Source organism: Anabrus simplex, chromosome 5, assembly GCF_040414725.1.
Source record: "Anabrus simplex isolate iqAnaSimp1 chromosome 5, ASM4041472v1, whole genome shotgun sequence".
Classification (NCBI taxonomy): domain Eukaryota; kingdom Metazoa; phylum Arthropoda; class Insecta; order Orthoptera; family Tettigoniidae; genus Anabrus; species Anabrus simplex.
In genome coordinates this window covers 74,637,968-74,652,191 of record NC_090269.1, presented here as the reverse complement: position 1 = coordinate 74,652,191, position 14,224 = coordinate 74,637,968, and the positions used below count along the sequence as shown (strand labels likewise).

Sequence of the window (14,224 nt, the reverse complement as noted above, 5' to 3'; positions counted from 1 at the left end):
AAATGTATGTTGGGTTTTGGGTTTTCAGCCCGAAGGATGGTTCGATCCTCTACAGTTCCACCAACAGCTGTCATAGATAGCCTAGGTGTCACTGAAGAGGCATACTAGGGAAGTGAGGAGTGAGGTAGTTTCCCGTTGCTTTCCTCACTGAGCCAGAAGTTGCTATTGCATATCAGTCTGCCAAGCCCACTGAAATGCATGCACCAACGGACCCTATGAGTGATATTTTCACACCATTCAGAACAGGGACTGGCTGCATAAGGAATGGCATTACTGGCATCGCTCATACCTCGGTCACTTTCATATTGTCAAAGCCAAGGATGAGACTGAGACAGGTCAATGAAAGTAACAAATTTATTCTAGCCCATACCAGAAGACATAGTGCACTGTAAACACTACATCCTGCCAGCAAAGGCAGACAAAAATAATGTTTAATTCATCATTTCCATACAATGCTTAAATCAAATGATGGAATCCACTATGAATAATTCTCTTTCCAATTTCACGTATACAGAATCTTCTCCTGTTTCTGTTTTTCTTTTTCTTCTTCTTCTTCCCCGACAGAGGCCAATAAAAAAGCCTCTTTTTAAATTAATCCGCCATCTTTAAACGGCTGCATAACAGAGTCTCGCTTAGCTTTTTATTCATGACATAGCACAACATGGCTTGGCTTTATTTAGCATAGAGTAGCTTTTCTTGGCTTTCTCTGTGTGTGGTGGCCTTAACAGTTGGATTAAAGCTTTAATTCCAGACAAATAACTTTCTCCATTTCCAATTCTAGGTATCTTCTCCATTCCGGTTTGGACCAAACGTCAGCGCTGTCGCCTTACCCTCTCAGAATGAGATCATTCCTGACGGGACCAAAGCTGTCGTCACTGGCTGGGGAGCCACTTCGGTAAGTAACATGAGTAAAATTAAAATATTTACAACTCACAGCAAAGCTAGGTTGGTGAGCACCCATGGACTCGGGATTTTCGTAGGTACTAATTTCATCGCTCACTACCTTCGAAATGGTTTCTCCGAGTTTCTGAACTTCCAAGTCATGAAGGTACAAGTATGGAACCTATTTTATAATAATAATAATAATAATAATAATAATAATAATAATAATAATAATAATAATAATAATAATAATAATACCCGTGTGGGGACTTACCGGTTACCTCCATCGGGCGCGTCCCGTTGGAATTGGGGAAGCTCGCTGGCTCTGCCACCAGCAGAGTCAGAGGGTAGTACGGAGATAAAATACCACCGTGAAAAAAAAAAAAAAAACTGGTCCCTTGCCAGGGTTACGGCGAAGACTGGTAAATGACCAGAAGCTAGAACACATCTTGAGGCAACCTCTAGGGCTAACAACCCTAGTTGTAAAAGGATGAGTACCCGTCCAAAGCAAAGTCAAGTCAAGAAGCATGATGGCACAACATTTCAAGAAACATACCCCAGGGGGTAAATCTTCCGATAAATCCCTCGTCGTGAACGCCAAGGCGCACGAGTCTCATTCGGATTCTGGGGGAGACTCGACATCATGCAAGAGACGAGCCGAAGCGTCTCGGTGTACCCCGAAGCGTCAAAAACTCAGGTCAAAATCTAAAACCTTTCTAGCAACTTTGAACATAAATTCACTTACACAAACTGGCAAGCTGAAAACCCTCACCAAAGCTCTTCACGAAAATCAGATATCCATAATGGCCCTACAGGAAACAAGGTACCCAGATGAATAGATTTCTGAATCGGAAGGCTACCGACTTTTCAAGAGCAAAGCGCAAAGAGGAATCCTCAATGGAGCTGTGATGCTTGGAACCGCGTTTGCTGTTAGAACCAAGATTCTTAAATCGGTTGCAAATTTCGAACCTGTGAATGACAGATTGTCTATACTCACAATTAAGTGCGCGAACAAAACCTACGCCCTAGTTAACGCACATGCTCCTACAAACATAAGAACAAGTCTGATCCAGATGAAATTGATCATTTCTGGGACCTACTGGATGAAAAATTAAGCAAAATCCCCAAACACCATGTCAAGCTTCTTTTGGGTGACTTCAATGCCCAACTAGGTCGTGAACAGAAGTACAAGAAAGTTATAGGAAATTACCCTGCTCACAAAAGAACCAATCCCAACGGCAAAAGACTGGTGTCCATTTGCGAAAATCACAACCTGCAGGTCATGTCGACCCACTTTCGCCATCTACCCAGAAAGCAAATGACTTGGCGTTCTCCCGTCCAAGCTCTCGGAGAGTTCCAAATTGATCATGTTGCAATCTCCAGGAGAAACAGCCCTGAGATTATGAATATCAAGGTAAAGAAAGGCATCAATGTGGCCTCAGATCATTATATGTCTCTTATCAAATTCAAACCAATTCCCGCAAACACAAAAAAGACAACCACACAGATCACACGCTTCGACAATGATAAACTTCGGCAAAGGGTCGAGGAGTTCCAGGAGAAGGCTAGACCAAATGACTGTGACTTTAACAACGCCAAAAGTCTCCTTGTTGAGGCCGCCAAAGACGTTGCAGAAATCAAGAGAAGCAAAAAGCATGCTTGGTGGAATGGTACCTGCGAATCAGTCCTCCAAGAAAGATTCAACGCGTGGAAACTGTACTACTCTACGAAATCATAAAATGATTGGTAAACCTACAAAACCCAACGTGCCCAAGCAGCTAGGGTGTTCAGAACTGAGAAACGTAAATACGAAAAATCTCTCATTGAAAAGATAGAACAAAACTTAAGGAAGAATGAAAGCAGAGAGTACTACAGAGCCTTCAAACGCAAACTCACTGGCTATAAACCACCATCTCTATGCTTTGAGCGAAAGGACGGCACACTGGCGACGTCAAATGAAGAAAATTGCAGCATTCTGGCAGATTACTTCAAGAATTTACTTAATTGCTCTAAACCGCAAATCCCCATTGAGACCAAGGAACCCTTAATCAGATACCCAGATTCCAGACCACCCGACAGAGATGAAATCAAGCGCCATATTGCCCGTCTCAAAAATAACAAAGCGCCGGGGGAAGACTCAGTAGTAGCAGAACTATGGAAATATGCCCCAGAGGAATCACTCGATATCTTGCAAAAGCAAATAGAAGAAATTTGGAACAAGGAGACCCTACCCGAAGATTGGAAAATAGCTTTGATCCATCCATTACACAAAAAAGGCAGCATGAAGAACATCAACAACTACAGAGGAATATCTTTGCTACCCGTGACTTACAAAATTCTATCACTTGCCATCCTGGAGCGTTTCGAAGCACAAGTCGAACATCAAATAGGTGAATACCAAGGAGGGTTCAGAAAAGGTCGCTCAACAGCTGAACAGATCCAAAACCTCAAAACGATCATCAGATATTGTACACTAAGGTCCAAGCAGCATGTGTCTGTCTTTGTGGACTTTAAGAAAGCGTACGACTCCATTGACCGGGAAGTCCTGCTAAACATCTTAAATGAATTTGGAGTTGATTTGAAACTGCTGGCATTAATTAGAGCCACCCTGACCGATACAAAATCCAAGGTGAAGTTTCACGGATGTCTCTCGCATTCCTTTGACATCAAAACAGGAGTCCGACAAGGTGATGGGCTATCCCCGATACTCTTCAACTGTGTTCTTGAAAAGATCATCAGAACCTGGCGGGTGAGATTACAGGAAACCAACTACAGTCCATTGAGAATTGGAACCAAATCCAAGGGGATCGCAACAGACTGCTTAGCATTTGCTGATGATATTTCTGTTCTCTCAAACGACATAGAAACCGCTAGAGCTCAAGTTGAAATTTTAAAGGAAATTGCCGAACAAACTGGTTTGCAGATATCGTTTGAGAAAACAGAAGCAATGACTAACATCAAAGAGGCTCCACCAAAACTCCATACAAAATACGGGGACATCACCCGAGTAGACAAATTCAAATATCTGGGTGAGATCATCATGAAAAATGGACTGGACAAAGAAGCACTTCATGAGCGAGTACGCAAACTGGAAATAGCCTACCAAACATTCCGCACAATCTACAACAAAAAATGCCTTTCCCAAAACACCAAGATACGTCACTATGAAACAGTTCTGAAGCCAGTAGTTCTATATGCAGCCGAAACCCTGTCTCTAAATGCCAACAAAGGACTCCTTGAAGAACTAGAGAAAAAAGAACGCAAAATTGTGAGAGGAAACTTGGGATCAAAGTACAGAAATGGAGTCCATCAAAAGAGATCCAACAAGGAAGTCTACAGCAAAATAGAGAAAATTACCGGCACAATCAGAAAAAGACGGGCACGATTTTACGGTCATCTGAAAAGAATGGATGGAAGAAAGTTAACTAAAGGAATATTTCACTTTTTTGATTCAAACCCCAAAACCACAATTCCCTGGTTTAGAAATACCAAAGTAGACCTGCAAATGCTACATATCTCAGCTGAAGACGTCCTTAACAGAGCTCTCTTCCGCAGGAAAATATTGACAAACGGGCTTAACCGAGACGAGCAACCGAAGAGAAGACACGGTGCCCCTTGGGCAGAGGAGCGTAAGCAGGCCCACTCACAAAGAATGAGGGAAATTTGGGCTCTAAAGAAGGCCAAGTTTAGTGTCAAATGCAACAAGACTTAACGTGGTCCTTGATGGCCCCATCGAATTATATATATAATAATAATCATTTTCGGTAGATCACTCATAAAAGCTATAGAAAAGCAAGAAAGAAAAATTTTATGGAAAATTTTCGGCCCAGTCTGCACAGAGGGAGTATGGATGAAATGCAAATCTCATGAAATGTATTTCCATACTGAAAAAATCTCAGACATTATCAGGAAAACGAGCTTGAAATTCTATGGTCACATTCTCAGAATGAAAAATGATAGACTGACCAAAATAATTCTAGATCTTGCCCTCACACTGAAAGTCAGGAACAACTGCCTAAATGAAATAGAATTAGATCTTCAGGAAATCAACATCAACCAAAAAAAAAAAAAACTGTGAAGAACCGATCTGCTTTCAGAACACTGATTAATAATAATTGTTTCGCGGAGCCAAAAGCTACAACTAATAAAATCTGGACAGAAGAACGTAAGAAGAATTCCAGTGAGAGGATGAAGAGATTTTTGAAAGAGAAGAAAGCAAAATCATCTGCTAAATAAGTTCAAGCGTGCTCCTCAGTTGGGCATAACGATGTGGGGAAAAAAAAATGTAGAAGTGTATCCCGCCTGCCAGTTCTTTACAAATACTGCTAAACAGAGTATAGAGCAGAGACAATACTCCATAGTCAATTGGGTGAATATCAGAGTGGATTTCAAAAATTCAGATCCTGCTCAGAACAAGTATTTGATTTTAAATCCATAATCCGTTAATTAATTCTAAGGATATGTTGTAAAGTACATGTATGTTTCTTAGCCTTTGATTCTCTTGAGAGGGAAACCGTACACAAGTCGATTCAGAAATTTGGAGTTAAATTAAAATTGGCAAACTTAGTACGTAAAACCCTTTCAGACACAATATCAAAGGTAAAATTTAAGGAAAAAATTTCAAAATCTTTGAAGACAAATGCAGATGTAGGGCAATCGGTGGTGTCCGAAACAGGTTTCTGCTAGCAGCTACTAACATTAAACCTACTAACATGATCTCTCACATGTAAGCACCCTTTAGCACTAACTGACCAAGCGAGTTGGCTACGCGTTTCGGGTCGGATAGGCATGAGCTTGCATTTGGAAGAGGATAGGTTCGAATCCCAACGTTGGCAGTCATACAGATGGCTTTCTGTTATTTCCCATTTTCACCTTAAATTTTATTTACTACGCATGTATTGCATATGTCATGTTCTCTGTGAACGTACTGATACGTTTCGGGGAACTTTGCTTCATTTACTATGCACGTGCCGCTAGAACACCTTCTACAATATATCTGGTAACATCTGGCTTTCTGCTTTTGAATCATGCCCCGAGTTGATGTTATTCATCGATATAGACTGAACAATAATTTTGTATCTCTTTGGCTGCGTCTGTGACTAATCTCGAGTATCGAGTTTTGTAGACAATAATGCAAGGGATCAAGTCGTTCGCTGTATGAAGCAATATTACTAGTTTTTACTAGTGACGAGTGAGATATCGATGAAACTGACAATGGGATGTTGGTTAATGACTTTTTATCGGCAATATTTGGACAGTAACACTGGAAATCTAATTCTGAGTCTTCTTCAGAATACAGACAATGTGACCGAATGTATTGAAAGACGTTCAGGTATACAGAAAAGAGTTTCAAAAATCATGAAAGATGCCTCAGGAGAGGGGTCGATTCATATAATTGAAAACTATTCCTTACAGGGTTAATTAACCTCTCCCATGCTTACGTCATCATCCTGTGTGTTACTGTGATGTTAAACCACTAGGAAATAAAAGTCAAAGGCAGAGAGTAGATAGAAAAACTCACCAACATGGTTTGTTTAAAATATTGCTATTATTCTTCCACAGCTTATCTCGCACTATGTATGTTCGCTGTTTCTACATCGAATCTCTACATCAATCTGTGTTCTGCGCAACTTTAACTTTTTGGTTCTTATCCGTCAGGTTGTGTCTTGCCAGTAGTGTAGAATACCACTACACAAAAGTATGATATTAATCCCTGAAATGTAGGATAATTTATCCAGCAAGAAAATGTTACATCGGACATTACCTGTCGTGATATTGCAGGTCATTAAATGAGTTGCTGGCTTGTTCTGTCATCATCATCATCAGCATCAATGATCTGCATTTAGGGCTGTGGTGCAGGTAGCCGATTCTCTATCAATTGTTTACCTAGCTTTTTATTAAATGGCTTCAAACAACTTGGAAATTTGTCGAAAATTTCCCTTGATAATAATTTATTCCAGTCCATTACTCATCGTCTTATAAATTAATATTTTCCCCAATTTGTCCTCTTGAATTCCAACTTTATCTTCATATGATCTTTCCTACTTTTAAAAGCTCTTCTCAAGATTATTCGCCTACAAATGTCATTCCACTGTCATCTCTCCACTGACAACTCGGAACGTACCGCAGAGTCGAGCATCTTGCCTCCTTACTCCCAAGTCTTCCCAGCCCAAACTTCCCTTTCTTGAAAATAATCCAGAACAAATCATGCTGCTTTCCTTTGGATCTTTTCCAGTTCTCGTATCACGTAATCCTGCGGTCTTATCAGGGACATATGGAGATGAATTTTCTTCTTGGTGAAAATTACAACCTCACTTTTTATCCTGTTTAACGTCATATCATAGTCCGCTGTCCTTTTCACAGCATTATTTAGGCCTCCCTACAATCGCTCATATCCCGCAACTATGTATAGTATAATATGATCCGCATATAGCTTTATATGTAGCCTCCGTGGCTTAGACGGCAGCGCGTCGGCCTCTCACCACTGGATACCGTTGTTCAAATCCCGGTCACTCCATGTGAGATTTGTGCTGGACAAAACGGAGGCGGGACAGGTTTTTCTCCGGGTACTTCGGTTTTTCCTGTCATCTTTCATTCCAGTAACACTCTCCATTATCATTTCATAGCATTTACCCCTCATTAATAAATCACCTTGGGAGTGGCGACCCCATTGTAATAACAGCCTATATATGTTTCATTCATTACATCCCTGACGGTCAATGACCGGAAAACAGGTTGTAGGTTTCCATTTTTTTCATTTTCATAGCTTTATATATGATTCCAGTTCTATACGCACATCATATTTTATATATATAAGAAAATATAAAGGTCCAATAACACTGCCCTGCGGAACATCCTCTTAATCATTACCTCACCTACTCTAATTATCTGAGTTCAGCTTTCTAGAAATGCAGCCCCCCATTCAACCACTCTTTTGTCTAGTCCAATAGCCCTCATCTTCGTCAGTTAACTGCCATGATCTACACAATCGAAAGCCTTGGAGAGGTCAATAGCGATACAGTTCATTTGACCTCCTGAATCTAAACTATTTGCTATATCTTGCTGGAATCCTACAAGCTGAGCTTCACTGGAATGAGCTTTCCTAGACCCGAACTATTTATATCAAACCAGTTAGTAATTTCACAAACGTGCCTAATATAATCACAAAGAATGCTTTCCCTGAGCTTACAAACAACAATGCCAAGCTGACAGACCTTTAATTATGCGCTTTATGTTTGTCACCCTTTCCTTTGTACACAGTGGCTACTACTGAATATCTCCATTCATTTGGTGTCACTCCTTCTTGCAAACAGTAAGCAAATAAGAATTTCAGGTATAACACTAAGGGGTACATCCCATCCCATAGTCTTTAATATATCTCCAGAAATCTTATCAATGCTGGCTGCCTTTCCAGTTTTCAAAGTTTGTATCTTTTTATAACTGTCTTTATTATCATAGGTAAATTTTAGTAATTCGCGAGTATTAGTCGCCTTCTCTATCTCGGGATTATCCTTATATCTAACTATCTTTACCCAAAGCTGACTGAATACTTCTGCCTTTTGTAAGCCCTCAAATATACACTCCCCTTGTTCATTAATGATCCCTGGAATGCCCCCCCCCCCCTGGAACCTCTTTCTGCCTTAAAGTATCTATACATATCTTTCCATTGCTCCCTAAAATCCATATGGCTGCCAATTGCAGTTTTCATCATGTTATAAATAGCTTTATCGCTAAATTCAATTTCCTGGTTCAAAATCAATTTGTCCAACATCAAGCCTCTGCCTTTTTATCGGAGGAAGTTCTTCTAATCCCTTCCCCTTGCTATATGTCTGCAATTTGCCTTTATGTCACACCGAAACTGATAGCTCTTACGGCGACGATGGGATAGGAAAGGGCTGTGAGAAGTAAGGAAGGAAGGAAGGAAGGAGGTGGCCGCGGCCTAAATTAATGTACAAACTCGTATAAAATGGGAAACTATGGGAAACCATGTTCAGGTCTGCCGATAGTGGTGTTCGAACCTATTATCTCCCGAATCCAAGCTTCCATCTGCACGACCGTACCACACGGGCAACTCGCTCGTTTTGTTATAGTTCTCTTTCCCTCCGTTTGAGATGGAAGTTCGAGACCAATGACATTGTTAATTAGTTAGCGTGGCGACACGTTCTGAGGTAACTGCATAAATAACAGTTGAAATATGCTTACACTTCTCTGACGCAAAGCACTCACGGAAGAAATTAATCGGCTCCCTAGCAGCATTGGCCTACACTACCATGATATCGTATTATCAATAGGCCTAAAATTATTTTCCTGAAGACAGCGTTATTAAATCTATATATATATAAAAGTCATTGTATGTATGTGGGTGGGTGGGTGGGTGGGTGGGTGGGTGGGTTTGTACCACATCTCCTCCCAAGGAGCGATTTCAACCAAATTTGATACACTTATGACTTGGTATCAGGAGACAAACCGCGTGGGGGTAAGATATCCCAAACACCCCAGGGGGCGGGGGGGCGAGGAGGGTCATATATAAAAATAAATGAAAATAGTGTCGAATCTATATTTTCGGGGTCGCTGAGATGAATAGTGACACTCCAATTTTTTAAAAATCCAAGTTCAGCCCCCTTTCGGGTGGGGGCGAGGGGGGAGTGATATATACAAATAATCGAAAATAATGTCGAATACATAGTTTTCGGAGTCGCCAAAGTGAATAGCGACACTCCGGATTTTCAGTATCAGGAGACAAACCACGTGGGGGTAAGACACGCCAGGAACCCTTAGGGGCGGGGGGCGAGGGGGGGTCATAAATAAAAATAAACGAAAATAGTGTCGAATCCACACTTTTCGGGGTCGCTGAGATGAATAGTGACACTCCGATATTTTTAAAAGTCCAAGTTCAGCCCCCTTTGGGGTGGGGGCGAGGGGGGAGTGATATATACAAATAATCGAAAATAGTGTCAAATACATAGTTTTCGGGGTCGCCAAAGTGAATAGCGACACTCCGGATTTTTGGTATCAGGAGACAAACCACGTGGGGGTAAGACACCCCAGGAACCCTTAGGGGCGGGGGGCGAGGGGGGTCATATAAAAAATGAATGAAAATAGTATCGAATCCATACTTTTCGGGGTCGCTGAGATGAATAGTGACACTCCATTTTTTTAAAGTCCAAGTTCAGCCCCTTTGGGGTGGGGGCGAGGGGGGAGTGATATATAAATAATCGAAAATAATGTCGAATATATAGTTTTCGGGGTCGCCAAAGTGAATAGCGACACTCCGGATTTTTGGTATCAGGAGACAAACCACGTGGGGGTAAGACATCCCAGGAACCCTTAGGGGCGGGGGGCGAGGGGGGTCATATATAAAAAAATGAAAATAGTGTCGAATCCAGACTTTTCGGGGTCGCTGAGATAAATAGTGGCACTCCAATTTTTTAAAAGTCCAAGTTCAGCCCCCTTTGAGGTGGGGGCGAGGGGGGAGTTTGTTTGTCCAACCCTTGTCCCGTTTCCCTACGGGGTCGGGTATGAGGTGAGATGAATTTGTCGTGGCGGTTTTTTATGACCGGATGCCCTTCCTGACGTCAACCTCATCAGAGGAGTTAATGGGAGATGAAATGAATGACGTGATATATGATAGTAGGGAGAGGGTGAAACCCGGTGCCGGCACATAGCCTACTCCTGTCGAATAGCACCAAGGGGTCTGCTCAAGGCTTAACGTCCCCATCCGACGGACGAATCACCATCAACAGCGTCATATGCCCTCACTCCATATGAGCACTGCGGAGAGGTATGGAATTTAATCCAGGCTTTTGGCACGCAATCTAGTGATTAGAAATTGTATACCACCACCTCCCCTACCCTGCCGGCCAACATTCTGATGGTGAACATTTTTTCGACCAACGGGACTCGAACCGGCTAACCTCGGTGTTAGACCGTTTTAGACTTCAGCGCCTTAACGATCATGGCCACCAGGCGGGCTAGGGGGGAGTGATATATACAAATAATCGAAAATAATGTCGAATACATAGTTTTCGGGGTCGCCAAAGTGAATAGCGACACTCCGGATTTTCAGTATCAGGAGACAAACCACGTGGGGGTATGACACGCCAGGAACCCTTAGGGGCGGGGGGCGAGGGGGTCATAAATAAAAATAAACGAAAATAGTGTCGAATCCACACTTTTCGGGGTCGCTGAGGTGAATAGTGACACTCCGATTTTTTAAAAGTCCGAGTTCAGCCCCCTTTTAGGGTGGGGGCGAGGGGGGAGTGATATATACAAATAATCGAAAATAGTGTCAAATACATAGTTTTCGGGGTCGCCAAAGTGAATAGCGACACTCCGGATTTTTTGTATCAGGAGAAAAACCACATGGGGGTAAGACACCCCAGGAACCCTTAGGGGCGGGGGGCGAGGGGGGTCATATATAAAAATAAACGAAAATAGTGTCGAATCCATACTTTTCGGGGTCGCTGAGATGAATAGTTACACTCCGAATTTTTTTAAAGTCCAAGTTCAGCCCCCTTTGGTGTGGGGGCGAGGGGGGAGTGATATATACACATAATCGAAAATAGTGTCGAGTCCATACTTTTTGTGGTCGCTTAGGTGAATAGTGACATCCCGGGAATTTTTAAATTCTAAGTTCAACCCCCTTTAGGGTGGGGGACAAGGGGGGAGTGATGTATAAAAATAATCGAAAAGAATGTCGAGTACTCTTCGGGGTCGCTGAGATGAATACTGACACTCCGGATTTTTACTATCAGGAGACAAACCACGTGGGGGTAGGTCACCCCAGGAACCCATAGGGGCGGGGGGCGAAGGGGTGAGATATAAAAATAATCGAAAGTAGTGTCGAATGCATACTATTGGGGTCGGTTAGATGAATAGTGACACCCCGGGATTTTTTAAGTCCAAGTTCATCCCCCTTTGGGGCGGGGAGCAAGGGGGTGAGATATAAAAATAATAGTATTTAGTGTCAAATGTACAGTTTTCGGGGTCGCCAAGGTGAACAGTAACACTCCGGAATTTTAATATCGGGAGACAAACCACGTGGGAATAAGACACCCCAGTAACCATTAGGGGTGGGGGGCGGGGGGCTTGAGATATGAAAATCATCAAAGTAGTGTCGAATACATAATTTTGGGGGTTGCTGAGATGAATATTGACACTCCAATTTTTTAAAGTCCAAGTTCAGACCCTTTGGCGTGGGGGCGAGGGGGAAGTGATATATACATGTAATCGAAAATTGTGTCGAATACGTAGTTTTCGGGGTCGCCAAAGTGAATAGCGACACTCCGGATTTTCAGTACAGGAGACAAACCACGTGGGGATAAGACACCCCAGGAACCATTAGGGGCGGGGGCAAGGGGGGGTCATATATAAAAATAAATGAAAATAGTGTCGAATCCATACTTTTCGGGGTCGCTTAGATGTACAGTGACATCCCGGGAAATTCTTAATTTCAAGTTCAGCCCCCTTTAGGGAGGGAGTGATATACAAAAATAATCGTAATTAGTGTCGAATCCACAGTTTTTAGGGTCGCTGAGGTGAATAGTGGCACTCTGGACATTTAAAGTCCAAATTAAGGCCCCTTTTGTGGTGAGTGGTTAGGAAGGGAGTTAGATATAAAATAATAGAAAATAATGTCACATCCATGGTTTTAGGTGTCGCTTAAATGAGGAGTGATACTCCGGTTGTCGTTTAAGTCCAAGTTGATCCCCAATTGCCAGGCGGATGAGAAGGAGTCAAGAACAGAAAATATCCAAATGTCAGAGATTAGGGATGTTTTTTGTACGTTCCAGTATAACTGTCAGCAGAACTTAATACAAATATTACCTACTACCTGAAAAAAATACTAAGGGAGAAAGACACCCCTTGAAGCCTTAGACAAGGGTACGAAATGTAATTAAGACTGAAAATGACCGATATTAGTGTTGAATCCATACGTTTCGGGACTACGGGAACAATTTCAAACAAACTTGGTCACTTATGACTTATTATCAGGAGACAAAGTGCGTGGAGGTATGACAACCCTAGCACACCTACGACGGGATGAGATGTAGAAATAATCGAAAATAGTGTCGAATCCATTCTTTTCGGGGTCGCTGAGATGAATAGTAACGCTCCATTTTTTTAGAAGTCAAATTTCTGCCTCTTTTCGCATAGCGGTGAGAAAAAGAGAAAAACAAAATTTCGAAAATGACCGAGAGAATGGACGCATGTGCGTATACTGGACCTACTGTCTGGAGAAATATACCCTAGGGGTAAGAGACTCCTAGCCTCTAAAGTAGGGGCGAAATGTAAATATTAACCGAAAATGACCGAAATTTGTGTCTAATCCATAGTTTTCGGGGTCGCTGAGATGGACTGTAACACTCTGGATGCCGTTTAAGATAAAGCTCAGTCCTAATCGGCAGGCGGATGAGAACTGGCAAAAAATTGAAAACGTCCAAAGGGACAGAGTTTAAGGATGTGTGTATGTTTTAGCATATCTCTCAATCAAACTTGGTATACACATGACTTACTATATAGAAAACATTACTGTGGGGTTCAGATACACCTAGCCCCCGCTGGTGTTGGGGATTGAGAGGGGCTGGCTTGCAAAAATAAGGAAAATAACCAATATTAATGTCGAAATCCATTGTTTATGTTTCGCTGATACGAACTGTGACGCTGTTGATAGCGTTTAAGTCCACGTTCAGCCTCCATCGAGGCAGGAGCTGAGAAGGGCTTAAAAGTAAATAGTATAATATGACCGAGATTTGTGTTTACTCGATAATTAAATAATCTAAAACTTGAAGTCAGATACATCTAAATAACTATAAAACTACATGATAAGTCGTAAAATCAACATCTCAAAAAGAATTATATAAGCATTCACTTCACACTCAACTAACTGGTAATACAAATATTAAATGATTTCAAAAACTATCCGAGCAACGCCGGGTACAACAGCTAGTATATACATAAACATTAACCCCCTATCTCCGCTACTAATATATAAATCATAACGTTGCTTCTATCATCTATCATCTATAAACATATCATCATCTACCATCTATAAATAAGTTACAAGATTGTGAGAAACTGCAAAATGACCTCGATAATGTTGTGAGATGGACAGTAGACAATGGTATGATGATAAACGGGGTTAAAAGTCAGGTTGTATGTTTCACAAATAGGAAAAGTCATCTCAGTTTTAATTACTGCGTCGATGAGGTGAAAGTTCCTTGTGGGGATCATTGTAAATACCTAGGTGTTAATATAAGGAAAGATCTACATTGGGATAATCACATAAATATGATTGTAATTAAGGGGTACAGATCTCTGCAGATGGTTATGAGGGTATTTA

The 14,224-nt window shown here is 41.7% G+C and overlaps 1 protein-coding gene across 1 annotated transcript in view; it reads left to right on the top strand.

Moving 5' to 3' along the window:
- The window catches only part of LOC136874363 (trypsin-1), a 31,638-nt gene that overhangs the window by 10,780 nt on the left and 6,634 nt on the right, over positions 1–14,224 (top strand). The window contains exon 3 of the mRNA XM_068227772.1: positions 782–895. Coding sequence (XP_068083873.1) covers positions 782–895 — 114 coding nt within the window. The remainder of the gene's footprint in view (positions 1–781; positions 896–14,224) is intronic.